Source organism: Periophthalmus magnuspinnatus, chromosome 13 (genome assembly GCF_009829125.3).
Source record: "Periophthalmus magnuspinnatus isolate fPerMag1 chromosome 13, fPerMag1.2.pri, whole genome shotgun sequence".
Classification (NCBI taxonomy): domain Eukaryota; kingdom Metazoa; phylum Chordata; class Actinopteri; order Gobiiformes; family Gobiidae; genus Periophthalmus; species Periophthalmus magnuspinnatus.
In genome coordinates this window covers 17,959,915-17,985,206 of record NC_047138.1, presented here as the reverse complement: position 1 = coordinate 17,985,206, position 25,292 = coordinate 17,959,915, and the positions used below count along the sequence as shown (strand labels likewise).

The 25,292-nt window shown below is 46.4% G+C and overlaps 2 protein-coding genes across 3 annotated transcripts in view; both read right to left on the bottom strand.

Annotated features, from left to right (window-relative positions):
- LOC117379822 (zinc finger protein 729-like) lies at positions 1–8,495 on the bottom strand. Its single transcript, XM_055226207.1, has 7 exons — positions 7,885–8,495; positions 7,524–7,597; positions 6,290–6,359; positions 4,646–6,219; positions 3,506–3,718; positions 1,872–2,157; positions 1–1,479 (listed from the first exon to the last, which is right to left on the bottom strand). The coding sequence occupies exons 1-7, from the start codon at positions 8,288–8,290 to the stop codon at positions 110–112; spliced, it is 3,993 nt and encodes a 1,330-aa protein (XP_055082182.1). The 5' UTR covers positions 8,291–8,495; the 3' UTR covers positions 1–109.
- A 3,935-nt stretch (positions 8,496–12,430) lies between these two features.
- LOC117380239 (spectrin beta chain, non-erythrocytic 1-like) overlaps positions 12,431–25,292 on the bottom strand; it is a 54,859-nt gene continuing 41,997 nt past the window's right edge. For both annotated transcript variants that reach the window (XM_033977008.2, XM_055225788.1), the window contains 19 exons: positions 23,790–23,936; positions 21,843–22,106; positions 20,570–20,794; positions 19,595–19,684; positions 19,245–19,523; positions 19,007–19,137; positions 18,567–18,771; positions 18,101–18,346; positions 17,782–17,910; positions 17,258–17,502; positions 17,022–17,160; positions 16,870–16,954; positions 16,599–16,795; positions 15,593–16,524; positions 15,457–15,517; positions 15,128–15,381; positions 13,085–13,255; positions 12,892–12,934; positions 12,431–12,821 (listed from right to left, as the gene is read on the bottom strand). In XM_033977008.2, coding sequence (XP_033832899.1) covers positions 12,543–12,821; positions 12,892–12,934; positions 13,085–13,255; positions 15,128–15,381; positions 15,457–15,517; positions 15,593–16,524; positions 16,599–16,795; positions 16,870–16,954; positions 17,022–17,160; positions 17,258–17,502; positions 17,782–17,910; positions 18,101–18,346; positions 18,567–18,771; positions 19,007–19,137; positions 19,245–19,523; positions 19,595–19,684; positions 20,570–20,794; positions 21,843–22,106; positions 23,790–23,936 — 4,122 coding nt within the window. In that variant the 3' untranslated portion in view covers positions 12,431–12,542. The remainder of the gene's footprint in view (positions 12,822–12,891; positions 12,935–13,084; positions 13,256–15,127; positions 15,382–15,456; positions 15,518–15,592; positions 16,525–16,598; positions 16,796–16,869; positions 16,955–17,021; positions 17,161–17,257; positions 17,503–17,781; positions 17,911–18,100; positions 18,347–18,566; positions 18,772–19,006; positions 19,138–19,244; positions 19,524–19,594; positions 19,685–20,569; positions 20,795–21,842; positions 22,107–23,789; positions 23,937–25,292) is intronic.

The window sequence follows — 25,292 nt, the reverse complement described above, 5'->3', positions numbered from 1 at the left end:
AAAGTTAACTGTGACTCAACCCTTTTGTTGATGGAGATATTTTTATTCTAAACTTAAGTTGTAGATGTAGACAACAGCTGATCAGATGAATGTTCCTTCTAAGGGGAGCTCAGTGAGACAGGTGGGCCCAGAGCCTGGGCTGCTGGAGCCCACAGCTGTGCTTCTTGAGCAGGCGTGAGTCAGAGAAACCCAGGCCACAGCTGGAGCAGGAGTAGGGCTTCTGGCCTGTGTGCACCTGCATATGGAATTGTACATGTGTGAGCTGTCTAAAGCGCGCCCCGCACACCTCACACTCGTACGGTTTGTGTCCTGAGTGGATGAGCAGGTGCTTGCGGTAGTTGGCCTGGACTCTAAAGGCCTTCTCACAGTGCTGGCACTGGTGTGGCTTCTCCCCCGTGTGCTGCAGGCGGTGGCTCTTCAGAGCCTGCTGGTTGATGAAGGTCTTCTCACACAGGTCGCACTGAAACGGCCGCTCACCAGAGTGCAGCCTCAGGTGGTAGTTGTATGTGGCTTTGTAGAAGAAGGTCTTTGGGCACAAGTGACACTTGTACTGCTTCATGTCGGAGTGGACAAGCTGGTGCTTGTGCAAGGCGCTAGTGTTCTCAAAGCTGCGGTGACAGGTGTCACAGCTGAAGGGTGTCACGTCCACTGTGGTCCTGTCCAGGCGCAGGATCACCCGCCGCTGCCCTGCACTGCTCTGACCTCCAGCCTGTCCCCGGCTTCTCACGCCCCCCTGCTGCTCCTTCTCGTGGACCTGCTTCTGGTGTCTCTGGAGCTGGAAGTTGTAGAGAAAAGTGCGCCCGCACAGGTCACACATGAAGGTCTTTGGGGCTCCGTGGATGAGCATGTGGGCCTTGAGCTTGTTCTGGACAAAGCTCTTGCTGCAGATGGGGCACTTGAATGGCCGCTCTCCACTGTGGATGCGCATGTGGCGCTTGAGGTTCTGCTGAAAGGTAAAGCAGGCTCCACAGAGCTCACAGCTGAAGCTCCGGCCACTGTGCACAGACTGGTGCAGCTGAAGAGAGCGCTTCAGTTTGAAGCTCTTGTCACACTGGGAGCAAGTGTAGGGCTGCTCTCTGGAGTGGGTGCTCTCATGGCTCTTGAGGGCAAAGGCGCTCCTAAAACTCTTACCACACTCGGAGCACGGATGGGGCTTGTGGCCGGAGTGCACGGCCACATGGGCACTTAGGTATGACTTGGTCTTGAAGGCTTTTCCACAGGTGGAGCAGGTGAAAGGTCTGGAGTCACTGTGCAGTTGCTGGTGGGTTTTCAAATACACTTTGTTTTTAAACATTTTGTCACAGATGCTGCACTTGAAGGGGCTAGCTTTATTCACACAGTCCTCCAGCAGGTGAACCTCTAAGTGGCTGTGTTGCGTGAAAGTGCGTGTGCAGTGCTCACAGACCAGCGCAGACTGAGGCTCATCACTTCCCCCTGTTGTTTGTGCAGGCTTCTTGTTGCGAACATGGACAGTGGAGTCTGTAGACAAAATGTGTGGATAGATTAGATTTTTTACGCTATAGGAAAGGTTTCACTGTGAGCTTTTAGTTCCAGAGCACTGTACGGTCTGGTGGACCTAGTTTGGGCTGTACTCTTTGCACAGCAGAATAAGGCTGGAGAATGCCTCAAGTGGAAAGATACATTTTGTGTGTGTGTGTGCGTGCGTGCATGTGTATGTATGTGTATATATATATATATATATATATATATATATATATATATATAATTTTTTTCCCCAGCTATTGGACTCTAGATTTTGGCCTCCTTTTTCCTCAGTCTAATCATTACACAGCAGTGTAGACCACTTCTCATCTCATCAATAAGTTTCTTTGAAGTTTACATTAATATTAAAAAAAACTGTTGATGATTACCAGCATTTTGTGGGCTTTGCTTCTCAGAAGCAGTATTCTCTGATGCTTGCTCAGTGGCACTCATCACACAGGCCTTCTCCCGCAGGGTGCCCTGCTCCTCCTCTGGGATGCTCCTCCTTTGGCTCTCCTCTAGGCTCAGTCTGTTCCTTCTCTGGCTCTGCTGCTCTAGGCTCAGTCTTCTCCGCAGGGCTTGAGTCTCACGCCGCAGCAGCTGCACAAAGATGCTGTGGATTTTTCTGGTGGCCTCATGAGCCACCATAGTCACCACTGCTCCCTGTGACACTGGCTGTGAAAAAACAATAGTGTTGAAGTACATTTAGGGCATGACCATGATCAGTCCTGTCCATAGTCCTGTGTTAAAATTATTTTTTAATGATAAATATAGAAAGGTTTTATTCACACATACAAACACATTTGTTTTCATAATATGAAATTTAATCCGTTCCCAAATTTAAGCTAGTCATGGTTGTGTATCATTTTAAATCTGAAAATGCTTAGGTTACAAATAATAGCCCGAGCTATCTTTAATATCCAATAACGTCATGCCAGAAAATGTGCCTATATTTAATCAAATGTAAGCTTTATTTAAACTCATTCAAAATTCAGCTGCTTAGAGAAAGTGCTCACTTCAGAAAAGACATGCCGAGCCACATGGTCGACAGCAAGAGGAGAGATCAGTGTTCCAAGACGCAGAACCTCTGTTGGTCAGTTATCATTCTCCTATAGAGCCATAAGCCTCTGGAACACCCTTCCAATCATTTACAAATTATTAAATGTTTATATGCCTGACCAAACCATGGCTTTTAACCAAACAACCTGTGCACATTAAATTACCTTGTATGAATGAAATATGTATGCAAATAGTGTATATATGCACACAGTGTATAGATCATAGTGTACCCCTTGTTTATATAGTCTATGGTATGGATGTAGTGACTGATAGTGAATGGGACTTGTTTTAATTATTGAGTGGATGAATTGCATTAATATACATTGTATTTTATTGGCATTTATGACATCAACCTATCCAGGGCCCGAACCCGAAGGTGAATATGAGCTATTTTGCTATAACCCGGCACAAACATATGATCTCTTTGTGTAGGTCAATTTTTTATTTTTTTTTAATGTGTATAGTCCCTAATAAATAAATATACTAAACTAACTAAACCCGGCCCTAAAAGTCAAAACATACTGCGAAACTTATTTTTTAGTTTCATATTTATATCATATTTCATATCTAAATAACGTAAATAAACAGTGTGAAAAATAGTCTAGAAATCTAACAGGGCACCATGTCTGGACAAAAAATAATAATAATAAAGAAATGTATATACATTATATATATATATAACCGAAAAATAAATAATTGCAAGGACGTTTGTAAATGAATTTAGAGAACTGGTGCTGCGTGGCTCAGACATGCAAGTCCTGAATAGAGTGGAAAGCCACGCAACTCTTCAGCTAAAGGTTATGACAAACTGGACTAGCCCAGCAGCTAATCCGCCATCTTTGTTAGCCGCTGCTGTCTGTTATCTCCTCTTCTTTGATTCAGCACGACGCCATAGATCATGCATGGATCTATAAAAAGACCGGACATCTGTTGTTAAAGTTGTACACTAAACAGTGGGACTCACCTTTGTGAGAGCTTTTCCAGGTGGACAGAACAGCTGAAGAGCCGTGTTTATGGCAGTGTCTACAACAGCCCTGGTGGCACTGTAAGCCGCGGTCTCCATATCATCTCCCACCACGTTCGAAGGCATTAAAACTACTGATACACGCCTATTTTCAGTGTGTGGGGAGTTGAGCGTCAGACACAACTCTGTGTCTGTGTCTGTGCGTGCGCGCCGCTAACAGGTCCCGAGCTGTTAAGACAAAAGCATAACAAGGCACCGACACCTAAACTTTAAGAAAGGAAAAAACTAACTCTTTATTATCATTAAGGGTGACAATAAAAGTAGTTTCCTAGAGCTGGAAATAGATAATAAAAAGTTATTATTTCGAAGAAAAATATTTGTATTAAACATTAAGTGTATCTCTCTGGGCTTTCAAATAAATCAGGATAAACTTTTTTAAATTTATGGAATCCATACCAGACTCGCCATTAACTCTGTCACTGTGGTGCTGGTGCAGAACATTTAGCAGAACTACTTGTAGAGCAATGTGACTTTATTAGAAACGTAAGGCACAAAACAACACAGGGGCCCTCATTGGCCAAGTTGGGCTGGGTCAGTGCAGAGAAAAGTTCAAACCCATAAGAAGCTGTGGCTGTTCAATATATTGCTCAGCTAAAACAACTCAAATATATTTTTATTACAGCTGAAATTTTAGAGGTTGTACTTCATATCTCCAAAAGCCCCTCCTGAGCTGGAGTGCACCATGCACCCATGTTCACACTGGGAAAGTGTGAAATATTGCTGCATTCATGTGATCTCAGAAACTCTGATACAACTTCATTCATCAGACTTCCAGTTCACAACATAAACTTGGAAAAGGCCTGTGTAACAGCCAGAAGAAACATACATTAAGAGACAGTGATTAGATTATATTAGTTCATCGCAAATATGTAAAAACACTTATTGTTGTGATAGGATAGTTCCTGTGAGGAGATAGTTGTTCCAACACTTCTGTGCCACTTTCCTAATTAAAATTAAAATTTTCCGAGTTGGAGGTTGGATCCTCAGAGTTTCCGAGATCACAACATCTTCCACCTTCGCTTTTGACAAGGCAGAGCCAGTTTTGGCTTGAAAAAGTCTGATAGAAGAGGGCTTTCATCATGAGCCGTGGCAGCTGTGCTTCTTGAGCTGTCGAGAATCAGAGAAGCCCCGTCCACAGGTGGAGCAGGAGTACAGCTTTTGCCCTGTGTGCAGCTGCATGTGGGCCTTTAGCTGGTTGGATTGGTGGAACTTCTTCTCACAGTACATACACTGGAAGGGCTTGTCTCCGCTGTGGATGCGCATGTGTCTGTAGAAGTTGCCGTCAGTGCGGAATGCTTTCCCGCACTGGTCACACTTGTAGGGCTTCTCTCCTGTGTGGATGCGCTCATGCTGTTTTAAGCTGCTGGCTTGGAAGAACCTGTTTCCACACACATCGCACACAAAGGGCTTGTCACCTGTGTGGCTGCGCTGGTGGTAGCTGAACGAGTATTTGTTATGGAAGGACTTATCACACAGTTCACAGGTGAACTCCTTCTGCTCGCTGTGGCCCTTCTCATGCAGTTTGAGCGACCAGGCAGCCGAGAAGCCTCGCAGGCAGATTTTACAGCTGAAGGGTTTCTCCACAGCTCTGTTTCTGCGCTGCAGCCCGGGGGCCTGCAGCCTGTCCGACTCCTCGCGGTTAGCGTGCACAAACTTTTGGTGTGCCCGCAGCCTGCAATTGAACAGGAAAGTCTTTCCACACAGGTCACACATGAAGGGCTTGCTAGCGCCATGGATGAGCATGTGGGACTTGAGCTTGTTGTTGTCAGAGAAGCTCTTGCCACAGTCCTGGCAGCTGAAGGGCTTCTCACCTGTGTGGATGCGGATGTGCCTCTTCAGGTTGTTGTTGAGGCTGAAGCGAGCTCCACAGATGTGGCATGTAAAAGGCTTTTCTCCGGTGTGCACCACGCTGTGGCGCTTTAGGGCAGTGCCAGTGCGATAGGATCGGTTACACACGGAGCAGACGAACGGGCTAATGCCTGTGTGCTTCCTGCGGTGTACTGTCAGGGAGTGGGCGTACTTGAAGCTCTCCTCGCACTCGGAGCACTTGTACTTCTTGGCATTGGTGTGGACCATCTGGTGAAAGCGGAGCGTGTCTTTGCTCTTGAACTCTTTGCCGCAGGTTGCACAGCTGTAGGGCCGATCCTCCGAGTGGACTACCATGTGGCACCGTAGCTGCACAGAGCTCTTGCAGGTCTTATCACAGAGCTGACACTGAAAGGTTAGGGCCTCTTTCTGGTGACGCACCCGATGGTTCTCCAGGGACTGCTCCAGCCTAAAGCTGCGCCCACACTGCTCACAGGTGAAGGCTTTGGGGGGAGTCTGCTGATGGCGGGCCATGTGGTTGTATAGGGACAGCTCCTTCCTGAAGGCTCTCTTACAATGTGGGCAGGGGAAGGGCAGCGGCTCCTTTTCCTCATGACTCTGGGCATGTTTCTCCAGAGCTGCCTCATCTGTAAATGTGCGCTCACATTGCTCACAGGGGAAGGCTTTGAAGTGCACCTTCATGTGCTTGTTCAGGTCTCCTTTCCAGTGAAAACCCATGTTACAGAAGTCACAAAAGTATCGCTTCACAGGTTTCAAGGTTCTGCCCGACACTCGACTGGCCAACACCTCCACAGGGGCTGTGTCCTCCTCCTCTTCCTCAGTGGCATCTGGAACAGACCACAGTTTGTACTCAAGATGTTCCTGCCATTGCTTTATATATACAATAGACATACACACATTTATATCTTTTTGAATTGCCTCCTTTCTTTCTTTTTGATCTCTCAGCAGCCGAGCCATCAAGTACATTCTGTAAAATAATAATAAAACAATAAACAATACAACACAAGATATACAATATTCCAACACAGACAAACCAGATCCTAGCCTACACTACCAGTCAAAAGTTTGGACACACCTTTTCACTTATTTTTCTTTGTTTTCATGACTAGTTGAATGACATATATAGAATGTAGTAAACACACAAACAAACAAAAAAAAAAACTCTGCTTTGATCACTGCTTCGCACCCTTGGAATTTCTTGACTCTGACAAGGCACATCTGTAAAAAGTAAAAAACATTTTTGGGAGACTTTATCATGAAGGTCATTGAGAGAAGGCAAAATTTGCAGCGCTGTCAACAAAGCAAAGGGCAGCTACTCTGAAAATTTGAATATAAAATATTTGTTTTTAATTGTCCTCTGTATGCATCTAAAATGTAGAAAGTACTAAAGTAAAGTAAAACATTGAATGAGAGGATGTGTCCAAACTTTTGGTAGTGACTGGTAGTGTACATCCCATCTCAGACCTCCCCCTCCCCAGCCAATTTCTCAGGCTCACAGTTGTGTCTTTTTGTGCTCATCGTCATTTTCCAAATCAAATTTTCATGAAAACTCTGCCGATGGGTTATGTTGAGATAAGATGTGCAGAATACTGTCACAAAGGAAGTACATTAGGACCAGACCTGATACAAGCCCCAGAGCAAGAGACAATTAAATAAAACATTACATTAAGGTTGTCAAAAGTATCGAAAATCGGATGCTAATTGATACCAAAATTAGTATCAAAACTAGATACCCATTTTAGCAGGTACTGATACCAAAAGTCACATTCACAGGACAGAAATGAACCTATCCTGAGTAGCTTTATAATGACTTTGAGCTGTATCATAACAAGTACAAGACCAGACTATTATATGCCCATGGACCACTATGGAACCTACCTGGACCAGTGAGGGATTACACAGATATACGGCCATATGATATAATATAATATATGTTGAAAATCACATTCTATTGTCCTAAGAATAAGTGTTTTTTATGATCATAGTGGCATCGGTATGGAGTATGGAGTCCATTCCTTAGCATCAAAATCAAATTTGATATTTGAGTATCATGACAACACTACATTACTGTACACTGCAAGACTTTTTGACTCAAACGTGATATGTGCGGCTGAGAGTGTGCTCCCCTCACCGGGCTGTCCGGGCTGTGGGGGGCCTCCAGCACCAGCGGCTCTGCGTCCGTGGATACAAACAGCACTGGAGCCTCTGGGGGGGACATAAACACACATTCTAATGAATGGGCATACAACATTTTAAAATGTGCACAATTTTCTGGTGGTCTGCTTGTCTTCATGGAGATGCCTTTGCTTTGTCTTTGCATGGAATGTTACAGTGAGTCTTTATATTACTTGTTTATATTGCTGTACTGTGGCAGGAAAAGCAAGAACATCTCCATAAAAAGGCAGGTGGCGGACCGACCCTCCACAAGAAAAGTTCCGTAATGCATTTAAAAAGTGAGCCTACAAAGAGAGGTACAAGGTGACTATACTGACCCAGCAGAAAGCCGTCCTGCAGCAGCACGTTTTCGGCATTTTCGCCCAAGCTCTTGAGCACCGTGTCCGTGTGGCCCTCATCCTCGCCTCTGTGTCCCGCTTTAGGCATCCGCTGCAGCGTCCCCTCCAACTGCTGCACACGAGCCCGTAGAGACTCCACCTCCCCGAGCAGCTCGGTGTACACGGCGTGGATGTCCAGCACCAGAGAGCTCTGAATGCTCCGAAAGTGCTGCGTGTGGGCCTCTTGGATGTCCGGTAGCGGCACCTCTCCTCCCCAGGCCTCCCGGCACGCCAGCACCGTAGCCTGGACCGCAGCTTCCACCAGCGTCGCCACTGTGTTCACAAACTTCTGCTCCAAGTTCTGCTCCATGTTCTGCTCCATGTTATTCTCCATGTCCTGTTCCATGTATTGAGAGGTTTAGTGAATGATGCGCGAGTGGTGCGTCGCTCACACTCGCATTTGGAAACACGCAGAGAGGCACACCGGAGGGTTAGCTCGAACTGAACATGTATTCGAACTGAAGTGAAATGGGAGTTTTAAGACTCGGGATCCTTCGGGATTGTGAATTTACCAATAGAGTTGTTCTTCCGCGTCTGATGAAGCCCGCAGTCACCCCTAACCCGGACACGGATCAGCCCTCTTCGCATGGTCACGCCCCCTATCGCCGCGGAGTGTTATTTGAGTTTTGAAACCATGGGCCTCCCTCGTAGACTGTATAAAGAATGATTATATATACAGTAATTATTATATCTGCAGCCTATGGTCCTTCTACTCCCTGTAGGAATAAAGAAGATGGCACTTAACATCTGCCCAGGGACTACAAGTGAAAAATAACCCTCTGGCTAAATCTGGCATATACATATGCATAAAGATGCATTGCCCCTAAAATCAATGAACCAATAAACAATCAATGTTCAATCAATGTTGAGGTTGAAGGTTGAGCACTGATCACTGCAGTGGTGTTATAACGCTTTTTTACAGCTTACAAGTCCCATCAACACATTTACATGTAATTGTGGGTTTTTTTTTAACCTTTTCTCAATAATTTGATAGGTCTTTTAATATAGTGTGTCTTCTTTAGTTTGGGTTCCAGATTAGTCCCTTGCCTCCCTAAGTTAAAATCTACTTTCATTTCACTTTTATTGCATAAATCTATTTTTTAGCTGTAGGGCTACTTGGGCTCCCTCACACAGTAATCCCAGAAAATGGACAGTACAAAGAGCAAAAGCCAAAGGTATTTATTGGTTTGATGGCTGATGTAGGAACAGAACAGGAGGATATCTGAGTCTCTATGTATCCAGAGGACATGTCCCTCATGTCCTCTTCGCTCTGTTTAAGTCCAACATGCAAATCCATTATTGCATTGATCTGGCATTCACACCTAGCTGAGATGCATTACATTTGTTACAAAAATCATACAAAATTGTCAAAGAAAATGTTTTTTCTGTTGGGAACCCTGGCCACTGCCACTACCTGTTTTTCCACTGCCCAGAAGCTACCGGCATGACTCTCTCATGGGTTACACAGCTCTGATTTACGCACTTTGAATACAGACTGTAATGATTCATCGATTAATCAATAATCAACAATTCTGATTATTCAGCTCAATAAAATAAGGCTGTGAGATAAACACTCTGTTTTAGAGGTGTGTCCTCTTGCTCCTCTAGCCAATCAAAAGCCGGGTCCAGGAGTCACGTTTAAAGTGGAACTAAACACTAAATCCACTATTTTCACTACAAAACTGTGTATATGGTGTTTTAATATTATATATTGTTCCTAGTCATTTTTTTGCAACTTCAGTGCAAACTTGGTAAATTTGCAGTTTTCTGATCAAAAATGCCTAAATTTAGGTTTGTGCTGCCTTCAGTGGCCTCTGCAATTTGCAAAGTAGTTGGTGATATCACACAAGACTGCCCTGATTACAGCCAGGTGTTTCTGATTCTAACCACCGAGCTCCAGGGGCTGAGTTTGAAGTGTGGATACCTGTTACACTGTTCCTTATATTTCCAGACCCCACCCCTCCTCCCCCTCACTCTTTTCTTTAGTCCTCCACGTACTACCCAGTTTAGCAGCTGTACTTGAAATGTGGTTGTGGGTGGAGTTTAGTACCACTTTAAGCTGTGATCAGCTTTTGACTACCAATTTTAATTTTGTCTTTTGACTAAAAAGGATTTTAGCCCCAAGTCAAAATACCAAAAGTCCATGAGAAAGTAGAGCTGTGCAGTGCTGAGGGGCCAGTGGAAAAGGCCTGTAATACATTTCATTAAAACAAATGAAAATAGGTGCATATGAGTGAGTGTGTAGTGTGGACATAAGGCAGACTGGGCTTTAGAATGAAGACATTTTGGTCAGAGCTCCATTCCATAGAAAAATAGGAGGAGAGCATTGGGGTGTGACCTCCTCATTGGGTGCAGGTGAAGAGAAACTGGGTGGCTGCACAGTTACACATGCGTTCATGAAGGGTCAAGGGAGCAGCGCTGAGAGGAAGGGGGATGCTTGGAAGACAGGGCAGGGCCATTTCTAGCCAAAACCAGATTATACACAAGACTCCACATCCACCAGGGCCCACCAAAGCTGAATACTAGCCCCATATAATTGTGTTAATTTTCTAGCTATAGATTTAGGTTGCATTCACACCACAGACTGTATAAAGGAGGGAGTGTGACGTCACCCATAGTGTTCGGCTCTAGCCAAATGAAGCTTGTCAAGGCTAGCAGTCATGGGGTGAATTTGGAGCCGAGTTCCACTTTTGGAATTCCAACCGGAAGTATCATAGCATTCAAACAGCCAATCCAGAATGATGTTGAAAGTAACGTTCCTTCCTGCCCCTACCATTGGTTTAGCAGGGCAGAAAGAGGGGCGACTGTTTTTCAATAGAAAGTAAGTTAGACCCAAAATCGATGGAGCTGAAAGAGTGCCCATGCTCACTTCGTATTTGGAACGCTATGGCTAGCAGGTTAGCTATGTCCATTTATATACACAGTCTATGGCTCACACCTAGGATTAAACTCTGAACCAAACCTAGACACAACCTTACCTACCCAGCCAGAGCCACATGCTTTGACAAGGGATTTGCTGTTCAGACTAGACTGGACCTTGACTAAAGCAGGACTAGAACTGAATCAAATCAAAGTCTACATTTAAACTAAACTAGGATCAAACCAGACATTTTTTTCATCAACTGCAGTGCACTTTTGGTACAAGCTAAAACATTTACCTGAATTGTCTGAAATGGCAATCTCTTTCAGTTTGGTGAATAGAGGCACCCCAAACAACCTCTTGCATAGGTCCCCTACATCGCTAGAAACAGCCCTGCTAATTCTAACAGTCAGTTTACAGCAAATGCTAACTCCTTTCTGAAGATCCTGGAGGTCCTGCTGGAACACAGCTTTGGGCATGGGATATGTGGACTTGTGCTTTTAACTACAGGTGAGTGGATTCTGAAATGTTGCTAATCAATCACATGCACATTAAGCTAATCCTCCAGCTAAGGAACTCGCAACCAAGATCGGACAGATATCCCAAAGGACCAAAAACCTTAACCTTAGTTCCCAGAGACACATTTGTAAATCTCTCTCACTGACTATGGCTTCAATCTTCAAAATTAAGTTACTTCTGAAGTAAAAAAAATAACTAAAAAATTGAAAGCAAAAGTGAGATGTTCTGAGGAAAGTGAGAGGTTCTCAGGAGGTGATGGAGGAGAGTGAGGAGTTTTGAGGAGGCAATGGAGGACAGTGAGATGATCTGAAGTGTGTGAGATGTTCTGAGGAGATGAAGGAGGTAAGACATTCTGAAGAGAGTGAGACGTTCTGAGGTGATCGAGGAGGGTGAGATGTTCTGAGGAGAGAGAAGCATTCTGAGGAGGTTATGAAGGAGCATGTTCACGGAGTATGTGCATGTCCATGAGAAGAAGGGTCCCTCTTATAAATTAACAATTAAACTGAAAAAGGAACATGGAGAACTAACTGACTTTTAGGATGCCTGACTAATTGACATTAAGAGGGAAGTATCTAGAGACAGCTCATGTTAGATGTTCCGTGGCTGGATGGAGATGCTTTGCACACATACAGAGAAGGGATATCTGAGGTTAGAAATGCCAAACTAGAAGCCCAGAGGAAGACGCAATACTAAAGAAAAGGTGTGCGTGTGCTTCTGCAAAATGAACATCTGAGGGACTTGATTCAAGTCAAGTTAAGATGTGTCCATATGTTTGCTCCAAATGCATCATGGTCCGACTCCGGACCAATCCTCCAGGAGTCTACCTCCAAGTGTCTTTCAAGTGTCTTCCAGGTGTCCTCAGGTGTCCCCAGGTGTCCCAAGGTGTCCAACTCCAACAAAATAAAAACATGAGACATCTTCATATTCAGAGACACAGATGGACTCAGACACTGCTCATTTCAAACAAAACAAAAGAAAACATTAGGGCTACGCTTGGTTCACTTAACAGTGCTGACAGCTCTCTGGAGCTGTGTTCTCCTGCTCCTTCACCCCCCACTGTCCTCCGTTGTCCTCCACTGTCCACTGCTGTACTCCCCTGTCCTCCGCTGTCCTCCGCTGTCCTCCGCTGTCCTCCCCTGTCCTCCGCTGTCCTTCGCAGTCCATCCAGGACAGAGGAGGCTCTACAATAGCAATAGAACCGTAGGTGAACATTTTTAGCTCACTTTTTCTTGCTGGATTTCTCAGAGCGTTTCGAGTCAGATTTGACAGTTTTCTCAGAGCGCTCGACTCTGTCTTTTTCTTTCTCAGGTCCGCGATCAGACCCCCGTTCAGACCCCCGGTCGGGCCCCTTGTCAGAGCGGTTGTCAGCCTTGCTGCCCTCCCGCCGCGTGCCCTCGTCTGTGGATGAGGTAGTGGGTTGAGGCTGGCCCCATTTGCCAATTTCTTCATGCTCTGAGATACTGGTGGAGATACTGCCCACCCAGGCCTTCAGGTCATCCTGCCATGGAACAGAAGAGTGGTGAAAATCAACTATGCACTGTTTGTAGTCAGTTTGAAAACAGTCTTACCTCGTCTTTTGCATGAAATAGGTACTCACTGCCATCTTTTGTCCTGTAACAAGCCAAAGACATGACTGTAATAATATTTGACAGCAGCAGAATTCCACACAGTGGCACTTAGAGCTTAAATGATCTAATGAATGAGAAAGGCATGTGCATTGTTCCTCCTCTCAAGGTTTTCCTAAAAACATGTGGGCCTCACTTGAGCGTGAAGACGTTCTTCTTCTTCTTGTAGCCGTTGGTGACGTCACATTGGCAGTGGCCCAGGCTGAGGGCAGCCTCATTGTTGTAAGGCGTGCCAGTGCTCTTGGCATCCTTGTAGAAGCCCAGCTCGCCCTTATTGAGCACGCAGTACAGGTTCACCCAGGACCTGCTGTGAGAGGAGAGAGGGCGAGGTCAGGGGGCGAGGCTACCTGTGAGACAACACTCACCTGAACTGAGCAGCCAGGTGCCACAGGCCGTGGCCACAACACCGGAACACCACGACACATACACGGACGGAGACAGAGACAGGCAGGGACAGACGGGACAGACAAGGAGGACAGGGACACCACACTTACCTTAAAGAGGAGCCGAGGGACAATCCGCAGTGTGCACAGGAGAGGACACAACACAGCAGACAATTGGTTAAATCCCATTTGAACAAATCCTCAGGACAGGGCATGCAACGTAGACAAGTCTCTCACACATGGGTATCACTGAGTACTCCCACTCCCTCAGCCCCTGACCCCAGCAGGGGCAGTGAATGATACCCAGGGAACATGCAGTGGGCTGGGACTCCACAAGCAAACAGGGTCTGGAGCCATGTACAGTCCAAGGGTGCATCATGCTCTGGCTATATATAGGCCACATGTTATGCTTTAGCCTGTTTTTGGATACCTGGGCATTGCTTAATGTACATTTTGATCAGATATAGTGCATGGACTGGTGTCTCATAAATTCCTCTAAAACCTTCAGAATTGTGCAAGATGTGGCCATTAGCTTCCAGTGTGATGTATTAGAAGACACACTAATAGACTTTCCATATGGTGATACCTTTATGTTTCTGATATCTGTATGTTACCGACACTATCACATTAGACTGGGACATGGGCAGACAACCTGCTTTACTATGGAGGAGTAGTGTTGCTGACAGAGGAACAGCCAGGCCAATGCACAGTGATGTTACCTTTTTATATACACTCATGTCCACTCAGGTCCCCCAGTCATGTCTCTTAACTCATGTCCACTCAGCCATGTCCACCTAGTCATGTCCACTCAGTTCAGTCCCCTCAGTCTTGTACCTGAGCCACCCTGCACTGTGCTCATTTCCAGAGGAGCAGATGAGCCGGGTCTGATCTGGGGCTATAGACTGCACATGAACCTGGCACAATTGCTCCATGTTAGACTGATGAGCATGCTGCTTTAGGGCTACATCAGGGAAGGAGTCCCTTTTCCAGGCCTTGGGTCATACTGTCAGTATTCCCAATATATTAATAATCTAACAATATTGTTCAAATTAGATTTTCAAATACCAAGTTGTTTAAATACATGATTTTGTATACTACTTATGAAATAACTCTCTGTCGACCCTAAAAGTGCTCTCTACACGTCTGTGTAGAAACATAACAGGACAATATAGTCGTAAAAGACTGGATATCCTAAGTTACACAATCAATGCTACAGAAAGACAGAGACAATATAAGGCTGGCTACTGTGAGGGAGCTGCTCTATGTGAGGGGCAAAAGAGTTAATTCTGATAATAGTTTTGATGTTGATGGTTGTTATTTTGATAAAAATAACAAAACAAGATAAACTTTGTCATAATACAGAGTAAGATCAGTACTGATTCACATGGAGCTGAACTGGACTCATGGTTTCCAGATTGTACTAGCTCTAGATCTATGGCATGGTCAGACGTGCTAATCCTACATGATTCTTTCACTTCATTCTTTTCACAGAAGCAGCGAGCGTAGACAGGTGTGGTGTGATGTAAAGCAGTAGCAGAGTGATGATCTCCCAGATGCCTGGGTCCACATCCAGGTGACCTGCACAGGTTCACACACCAGGGGGCAGTGATGAGCCTGCATTGCTCCACTCACAGCTCCAGGAGTAGCTCTGCATGCATCAGCAGCCTCTGCCCAGGGGAACTCAAATAGTACCAAGTTAGGTGTTCAGAGTGGCTCCGACTGGCCACTCTGGTGAACATACTATTTGACTGGGTTTGCTTTGCAGGCACACGGCCGTCTACATGCAGGACACCCACCTGTTGGTGCTCTTCTTCATGCTCTCAATGTCCAGCTTGCGGAACAAGAAGCCCTCCTGATGGGCTGTGTGTGTAGGAGGCTGGGGTGTGGCGGGGCTCTGAGCCGGAGCAGACCTAGACCTCCTGCTGGGCTCCCCTCCCTCTTTGGGTCTGGGTCGGCGTCGAGGTTTAGGCCTGTCCCGAGCTCGCGGACGTTCCGGTCGGGAAGTTTTCTCAGGGAGACCATTGGGCAGGCGAGGCACCTCCCCCCGGGCCTGGGAACACCGAACACACAAATGTTACCATCAACTTTACCGAACCAGCCCCACACGTCTCAGCACCGTCCTGACCTGAGCTGCTTCTCTCTCCTGGATCTGCTCCACTATCTCAGCCATGGTGGACCTTTTCTCCCTGAACAGAACACAAAGCAGATGTACTAGGGTGTGTGTGGTAGTGTTTCACCAGTACTAGACCTCACACACTTACCCTCCGGCTGAGCGGCGGTCAGACTGCTCCCTGTCCGGCTCACTAGATTCCTGTCGCTCCGGCTTATGCCGGTCTCTCTCTCTGCGCCGGGCCTCATGGCCTCCCAGGCCCTCGTGTTCACTGGACGTCTGCCTCTCCAGAGTGCGCCTGCGCTCCTGTTCTCTCCACACCTCCTGAGGCAGCTCATCTCTGCGGGCTTGGATCAGCTGCTCGCTGGACAGGGGGCGCTCCATCTTGTGTTCTTTATGGTAAGCCTGGGGTTGGGCATGACCTGGGACTTCTGTCCGGGACCCCCGCGGTCCTCTGGTGGGTTCACTGTGCAGCCTTTCCCGACAGGGGTCCTGTAGCACCACTTCAGCCATGATGTTGACATCTCTATCTGGGCCTGACTCCCTCTCGCGCCCTCTCTCACGAGACTTCTCTAGGCGACTGGCCACCAGCAATGGGGTGACAGCATCATCCAGGTGCTTGATCTTAGGCTGTCGTAGGTACTGAGACCTGGGTTCTGGCTCCTCAAGAGCTCGCCCACTTTGAAGAGTGGGCAAAGCTTTTGAAACCTTGTTTCTGACAACACTCCCGCCTTCACGTGCCTGATTGGCTGAAACCAGCATGGCTGCAGTGGCAATGGAAGCAATAGATGATGGAGCTGGCTGGCCCACTCCAGCAGCCACACCCACTACAGCCCCACCCTGCCGGGGGTCAGAGGTGCCACGGTAACCATTCATGACAGGGCTGTAGTTAGGGGCCAGTGAGGTGAGGCGGCGCCCAGCGGGAGAGGGGGGCGAGCTTGGCTCTGTCTGCTCGTAGATGGTCTGTCTCATGACAGGAGATATTGGGGGCTGGCCCGGAGAGTCCTGGGGCTCCAGGAAGACCTTCCGGCCCAGCAGGGGCGTGGGAGGCAGTTTCCCCTGCTCAGCCTTCAATTTCTCTACCTGCACACAGAGCACAGTGAGAGAAAGAAGCTTGTGTTTAGATCTGCACAGAAGAAGCTGTGAGTGAGGCTTACAGAGGTGAGGCGACGCAGAGAGCTAAATCGCTCCTCCCAGCTAGCGGCTGCTTTTCGGAAGGCCTCATGACGCCGGATCAGCTGCTCCACCTCGTCCACACTGGTCCCCAACTCAGAACTGTTCAGCAGGGGCTCCTGTGCAGTGAGCCAAGCCTCTGCCACCACTGCCTCCTGGGCAAACTGGTGCACTTCCAGCACTGTGAAACAAGAAATGTCCATAAAAACTAGAATAACATTGCGGGTTGGAGAGAGGGAGCATGAGGTTACTCACACTGCTGTAGTTCCTCCCAGTGTTTGTCCCACTTCTCTGAGAGCTCATGTTGCTTAGAAAGCACCTTGTCCAGTTTCTCTTTGATCTGAAAACATCATATTTTAAGAATTGTATCCATACCACAGGTGTAGTGAACAGTGGTCTGGTCTCACCTCTGGGGCTGCAGGATTGCGGGCGGCCAGTAGTGTCTTTCCCATCTCCACACACTCCACCATGCTATTTTTGCGGGCCTCGACCTCACTTTTCAGGCTCTGGTGGTAGTTCATGAGGACTTCAACAGAGGACACATCCCTGCAGGTACAAAGCTTTTAGCTCACATACATGTAGGAGACACAGTAAGGCAAGGCTCCATAAAGACAAAGCATAGCAGACAGAGTAGTGCGTGTACCTGGGCTTCTCTCCAGTGCCGATCTGGCAGATGATGGAGTCCATCCACATGAGCTGGTCTCTCACCAGGCTGAAAAAGCGCAGTTTGTCTGCCTCTGTGGTGATGTGCACACGACACTCCTCGCAGCAGCTCAGCAACTCCTTCCAACACATCATCACCTCATGTTCCCGACACGCAATGGCCTCAGCTTTCTCCCCTGCATACACAGCCCGGAGCTGAGCCGCACTCTCCTGCACCTGCCGCACCTGCGGGACGGGTCATCATCTTCATACACATGCTAATAATGCACAAGTAGGAGTTATATTCTTGATCAGCTGAACCACACTGCTGGAGCTGAGCTTTTCACAATAAGGCTGTCCCCCCTTATAGGGGTGTGAATGTGTGTGTGTACCCATGTGACCAGGTGCTGTATGTCCTGCTCAAATGTGTATGTGTGCATCAAGAGTGTGTGTGCATGTATGCATACTTGTATCTGTGCGTGCTTGTCCATGCGTGTGTGTACATGTGTGCGTGCATGTGTGTACCTGTGTGACCAGCAGTTGGATGTCCTGCTCAAACGTGTGCAACAGTCTCTGCAGGGTGCTACTGTTGGTACCCTGTCGCGCCTGGACCTCTGGGAGCCGCCGGTGTTTGTCTGAGATCTGGTTCAGAACCTGCACCGGACGGGGGCAAAGTAAGGAGGATACTAAAAAGGAATCCTTATATGTATGTCATGAAAACTCTTAGGATCTGTCTCCAGAAAATGAATAGAAGTCAAGAAGCGTGTGTGTGTGTGTGTGTACATGCAATTGCGTGTGTGCACCTGTGTATGTGTGTGTGCACATGCTTGTGTGTGCGTCTGACCTCTCTGCAGTCGGAGAAAAACTTGTGCAGCTGATGTGAGGCAGAGAGCATCTGAGCACGCGTCTCCATCAGTTCCAGCAGGTCGGCCCAAGCCTCGTTCACTGCGTCCTTCCACTCTGCGATGGTGGCCGCCTCTGCATGCCCGTAGTCGATCAACTCGTCCACCATCTGGTTCACCGCAGACACGCGCTCCTGCCCAATACTGCCCGTCTCGGAGGCAAAGGCAGTGAACTTCTCCTGCAACACCTGCACAGAGATTAAAGCTTTGGGAAACATGATCACATGTGGACATGTGGAAGAGATGCTGGTGTAAATTATGTGTATCCAGGTCATGCATTTGGCAGTGGCAGTTTGGATATTTTTCCTGGCTAGAAGTTTGATTAAGACTAGAAGTGACAGAAATAAATCATGGTATGATATGTCAACACTGTTGCCATGAACATTAATGTACATAGCCATATCTCACAGTGACGTGCTCGTAGTCCTGGCCCAGCTCCGGGGAACTGGCCACCACCTCCCTCTGAGCAATCCACTGTTCTAGCTCGTCCACCTCACGGTTCAGTTGGTAAAGCCAGTACTGCTGCTCCAAGCGGCTCTTCCTCTCCTCCACCAGGTCCTTTAGAGACACGTAAAGACGGTCCACCTGTGCCTGCCGCTTACTGATGCGCTCACTGCACAAAGAGCACAACACGTCAGGGCACTGGGCCATACACACATCTAAAGCTTTTAAAGTCAGATATTTAGGTTTCATATTTGAGCACATGTATTTGGAATACATAAGTGACTCATCAAAATGAAACTATACTCTCATCCGCTGTTGTTTGGTGTTTACTTGACTTTCATTTCAGTAAGTACATAGAATCCTTGTAAGTGAATATAAGTAGTATGAGGTGGCTGAGTGCGCACCAGTCTGGGTGTCCCATCTCCAACAGCTGTCTGCACTGCTGGGACAGCAGCCCGATGGTCTCAGCATAGTCCTCGATGGTCTGCTCTAGGACCAGGTGCTTCTTGAGCAGCTGCAGGGTGCTGGGCTCATCCTGGACAAAGGGCACAGTCACACATTTGTGGTGACATGTTTATATAGGCTCTATGTGAGCACATGAGAGTGGATAGGTGTCTAAGCTGTGTGTAAGCAGAAAAACACCTTGCCCTTCTCCTCGTTCATCATGTGCAACTCTTGTTCGCTGAGCCAGGCCTCAACCTCGGCCGTGTCGAAGTAGTACTGCTGTGCCTGGTACATGGCGTCCAGCACCAGCTGCCTGCGCTCCGTCTCTGCCCACAGCAGGGTCCAGAACTGGGATAACTGCTCCAGGCCTGCCCTGGCACTGTCTGCCTGGGGGCTCCGCAGAGAGGCGATAACCGCTGCCCGCTCCAACACATCGTCCACTCGGCCACGGTGGCCCTCTAGCTCCCTCTGCAGGGTCTGGAGACACATGACACTTTAGACACCACTTTACATATGTGGCCCACAGGACACTGTGTGCAGTACAGCACCTGGTTCTTCTTCATGAGCTGCTGTACTGCCTGCAGGCTGCCCCCATGCTCCTGAGACATGGCCAGCGGGAGGCGCTCTTGTACCCACAGCTGCAACACACAGATCAGACACATCAAACATATAAAGAGGAAAAATCCTCATGAGCAGCACTATCACAGTATCATGGTCACTGTCAGTCTGTCTAATTCTCCAGTGTGTATGGCACTGCTCAGTTTTCCCACTATTGTGAAACTAATATGTGTTACTGCCTCAGGGGTACACATGTATAAATGAGGTCTGAAGCGTGATGGGATCATGCGACAGGCTCAGATTTAATAGCATTACTCTGGTTAAGATCACTTGAAACATGAATATTTTTGGTGTTTCCTTTCAGCCGCTGCTTTGATTCCTGGCTGCTCTTGTGTACACTGAGATGGAGTGCTACACATAGATTTTTTTATATATGAACATATAACCAGTGTTCCTCTGACAGTGTTGCTAAATAAGGCAGACAGCCTGTGTTACTACTGTGAACTCCAGTAGACTATAACATTGTAGGGCTGTAGATCCTATGTCAATTAGTTGATTAATCTGTCAATGGTGTCTTAGTCAACCAAAATTTGTATTGACTATTTAATTTTGATTTAAAGGAAATATATAGGATAACAGCAGAGGGGAGAAGATATTGAGAGATTTGGCTGAAGAGTTGGAAATGAATCATGAGTTACATATTATGCATCGTTTCCTAGTAATTATTTCTGCATAAATAGTTGTTTTTGCATGAATTCCCATACAGGTGTAGTTTTGTGAGTGCAGTTTGGATCAAACACACAGAGATGCGTAATAGTTTTGAGCATTTTTAGTTTAGTTTACTTTTTAGTTGACTAATCAATCTGCAGGACATATCTTTAGTCAACAAAGCATTTGCTTCGTTGACTACAGCCATATATCACTATGGTGTGTAAAGGGCTTTGGGAGGTCAGGATGAAACTCACAATCTCGTCCTCCAGGTCACGGCCCACTTGGTGTAATTCTTTGGAGGCCAGTAGGAGGCGACGTCTCTCCTTGAGCGGTTGGATGAGGCGCACCATGCGGGCCTCTACAGCTGTCTGCCTCTGCTCCACGCTGCCTTTGGTGTGGCCCTGCTCAGGGAGGGAGCTTGTCTGGCTCTGCAACTGACCAGCCTCTAAGCACCACTGTTCCACCTGGCTCTCCATGCCCTGCCATGGGACACACAGGCCGGGGAACAGCACCAGGGAATGCAGTTAGGATAGAAATAATACATGCATACAAGAACTGGACATTTGGCTAGAGGCTACCAAACATTTTTTAAGCTGCCCTAAAGATACAATTTAAAACTGCAAGAATGTGCAAACTTCAGGAAGGACTGATCCCAATCCCAAACACTTTATGGTAAAGGTATACAACTTTGTTTCTTAAAGGTTGACAAATGAGTGATACTTTTCAAGATGGGAGCATGATTTAAAGTTTTCAAAAAGAAAAAAAGCACACTAAATTTCCAGTTTGCGGTTAGATTTGTGTTATAATTAATTCTATTACACAGTTCCTTGATGAACAACCCATGATCCCGGCCTGCGAACAGGCGGTGCACAGTACTGTACCCTGGTCAGCAGGGGGCAGTGCACCAAAGCCACGCTAAAGAAGCATAAGCAGCATGCTGTGGAGCAGAGCCGAGGAACCCTCTGCCTTCACTGGGAGCGTGGGATGGGTGGACATGAGTGCAGATGACTTTCTAAGAAGCATCAAAACAAGGAAAAATTAAACAGAAATATCACACAAATGAGCTGAAACACTGGAAACAAAATCAGAGCAAAAATAAACAGCACTTCATACATGAATAAATGGTGAAATGGTGATTGTGTATGGCAGCCCAGCAAGGACAAATGTGAGCGCATTCATAGGGTTCTGTTTATAATGTGAAAGGTCATTTACAGCTTTGAAAGTATTACTGTTATATTAGTGAATAAAGCCTTAAACCTTTCTTTGAACAGGCTTGGGATTGAGTAATATTCTTTTAATAATCATCAGACAGGACCCTGTAGCACCGTGTCAGGGACACCTGTCAGGTGTACCTGTCAGGAACACACTGTCAAGAGCACCTGTCAGAAGCACCCTTTCAGGAGCACCTGTCAGGAGCATCCTGTGAGGAGCACTTGTGAGGAACACCCTGTCAGGAGAACCCTGTCACGAGCATCTGTCAGAAGCACCGTTTGAGGCGGAACTGTCAGGAGTAGACTGGCTGTGTACCTGCAGCTTCTTGAGCTGCTTGTTGACACTGGTCAGGTCCTGTCCCTGGTCCACGTAGGAAAGCTGCTCCTCTAGCTGTCCCAAGCGCTGGTCCAAGCTCTCGTAGCTCTGGACCAGGAGCTCGGCCTTGTTGGCCTCAAACAGTTGCCTGGCCCGGGCCTGGGTAGTGCTCTCCAGCTCCTGCCAGCACTCCCTCATCTCCTCCAACTTCCTCTGCACGCCCGCGCTCAGCTCCGGCTTCTCCTGCATCAGCTGCTGGCCTTCCTGCACACAAACACACAACAATCATAAGCCTCAGTTATTCTCATGTTCTATTCATGTTCCATGTCTGAAAGAAATGCACGCACTTTATGCATTTGTGGAGAGAAAGATCTCTGTGCTTTTCTTTAAACCACACTCTGCAAATGTTTGATTTCTGAGTTTGTTCTGCTATTGTGACCCCTCGACTAATCCATGTGAATCCCCAAAAATATGTCAACAACATCCACTTTTGGATCTATATGAATCTACATGTGAAACCAGCCCAATGCAATTACTTTAAGCACCTGCACAGGGTATTGTGACTGTTATAGTCATCCCATAGCGTGTCACTGAATCCTCCTCAGAATAAATGCAACATAAGGCAGGCCCTGACTGACAGGAGGCTGCTGCTGCAGAGGAGTCACTATCGATAGAGTCCCTCAGCCAGAGGCAGTGTCAGAGCTCAGTGTCAGAGCTCAGTGTCAGAGCTCAGTGTCAGAGCCAAACCCGGCCATACCACACCAGACCTGACCAGCTCAGGCAAGCAGGGTCCAAACAGCACACTCTGATAATAAAAGGGAGCAGTGGAGAGGGGGAGGTGACCTTCACACATGAGTGTGGGCCACTCTGAGCTGTTATTGGTGGTCGCCTGGTAACCAGCATCACTGTGGGGCCTAGCTAAGCCCCTCCTCTTTATCACGCTGGTCCTCCAGCAGTTTCCTCACAAGCTTCCATAGAGACACAAGACTCTCCTGAGCCAGAGGGGGCGCTCTCAGCCCAGCTTAGTTCAGTTGGTGTGTACAGGAAGTGGAACGTAGATTTATAGATTTTAGGGCAGTGCATGCTCGGGCTGAGTGACATGGCAAATATTGCTATCAAAATAGTCTACTCTAATTGAGAGATCATGATTTGATTTGTTTAAATTCTAAAGAAATAAATATGGCTTTGAATATTAATTTCATGAACATAAACAAGACTTAATCAGTGGCAATAAACACAAAATAGTCAAATGTCTTTCTCCAAAGTCTGAACTGAGTGGATCCCAACTGCGTGTACATTTTGTGAAGTAAAATTTCTGTTTAGTGACTATCAGTACTAATGTGCATCTACAAGAAATTAGTGTAGAAAATCATTATGTTTTACAATATATATCATATTTTATGCAAAATTTATTCTTGTGAGTGTTTAGACAGTTATAATGTTGTTACCTTATCAAAAACATACCTGGAGTTGTGTTTTATTTTGTTGACACATTTTTGAGTAACCCTTTATTATTAGTCTCTGTACATCTCCAAAGCTCAAAATGCTCCTGAAGATGTAGTTTTCACATTAACAGCTACCCTTTACCTTTTGTTCAATAGAGATTGGTAGTTCCAAATCATTCTAGTGAAGGTGTATGGAGTTCTAAAACACTACACTACACTAGTAGAGCATTTCCTGTATTACCACATGTCATCACAAGGAGGAACAGAGGGTTTTCAGTTTGAGAGAAGTACTCAGCCTAAATATGCAGGATTTATGTCTTAAACATGTGTGAATGAAACAAAACACAACTCCACATATGTGTGATGAGCCCTTTAAAGTTCACCCAACTCCATTTTAGGGATCTCACACAGCAGTAACACTGACCCCTGTCCTGCTGTGCTGTGTTCCTCTGTCCCCCTGTCCCTCAATGGTCTGTTCTCCTGTGTGCGTGTGTGGACTCACCTTCTCGATCTTGTCCAGCCACTCTCGGTTCTGAGCAAGCTCGGCCATGAAGGCTTGCTGCTTCAGCCACTTCTTATGCAGCTTCTGGGTCTCGTCTCTGCTGCTGTCCCTCGCCATCAGCATCTTCTCACACACCCAATCCCCCAGCTGCAAAAAGACAAGAGACATGAAACATGCCCATTCCCCCAGCTGCAAAGAGAGAGTTTTAAGACATGGGAATATCAGCATCTTCTCACACATCCACTCTCACAGCCGCACAAGTAGACATGGGCAGAGACATCAGTAGAGGTTCATCACAGGTCTGGAAATCTAACACTCAACATAAAAGAGATATGGCATATCTATTTCTGCCAAGTATGGTTATGTGTTTGATAGCCATTTTTTTTTCCAATTATAGCTGCACAGTTTTAGTGCTAATACTAAATTACATGCTCCAGAACATAGACCCCCATTTGCACCTATTTGATTCTTTGACCTGTGATCGACTGTCTGAGTGGTTTGGGGGAAAACATGGCTGATTTTTTATTTGATCTCATTTTACATATATTTTCTTTCATTACTCTTTTCCTGTACATACACAATATATGCTTTAAATCTGTGCCAACACAAAAAAATTATCAAATTTCTTACTCTAAAGTCTTCCGTCTGATCCAAACCACATACTTTTACTGATAGCGCCTCTTTCCATGAAAAATGCTAATCACCATTAGAAATGATAAAATCTTGGTTTGATAAAAATTTAATTACTTGCAAAATCCCAACTGCTGCAAAGTGTAGTAAGTGTCCAGTGGAGGGCAACAATTCTCAACACCCTGACCCCTCACCTGCCCCTCATAATTGCTCTCCTTGCCAATTCATAACACAATGGTTTTAAAATAGCACTAGGTAACTTTTCCTGTGGGAGGGTCCATCACCAGCTGGTCTGCATATAATACTACTATGGAATGCTCCACAGTATGGCATACTCCATGGAGACAAGCAAGTGATTCCACCAGGTCAAGTCACAGGTCAGGTCTGTGGAGTGACGACATGTGTCACAGTAAGAATGCAAGTTAGTATTTTAGCAATAAAAACACCAAATTGAGTAATTGAGTAATGCTAGATGGCTATATATATATATATATATATATATATATATATATATATATATATATATATATATATATATATATATATATATATAGAGAGAGAGAGAGAGAGAGAGAGAGAGAGAGAGAGAGAGAGAGAGAGACCCGAGTGAGTTATCACTCGGGTCCAACTGGCTACGTCACTGCTGATTTCTAACTTCTTTTTTAATGGGGGCTTGGATGCTAAATGGAGGCACTGCTATGTCTGAAGCTCTGTTACTCAAGTTTGACTTTAATATGAGCTTTGTTCTAACACAATCTGACCATAAAGCACTAACTTAGCTAAAACTGCAACAGGTGAGCTGATTTGTGCTGTTTAACAAGTCCTTCTACAATAACATTATAGTCACAAGGTAGCTAGCATTAGCCAACAGTT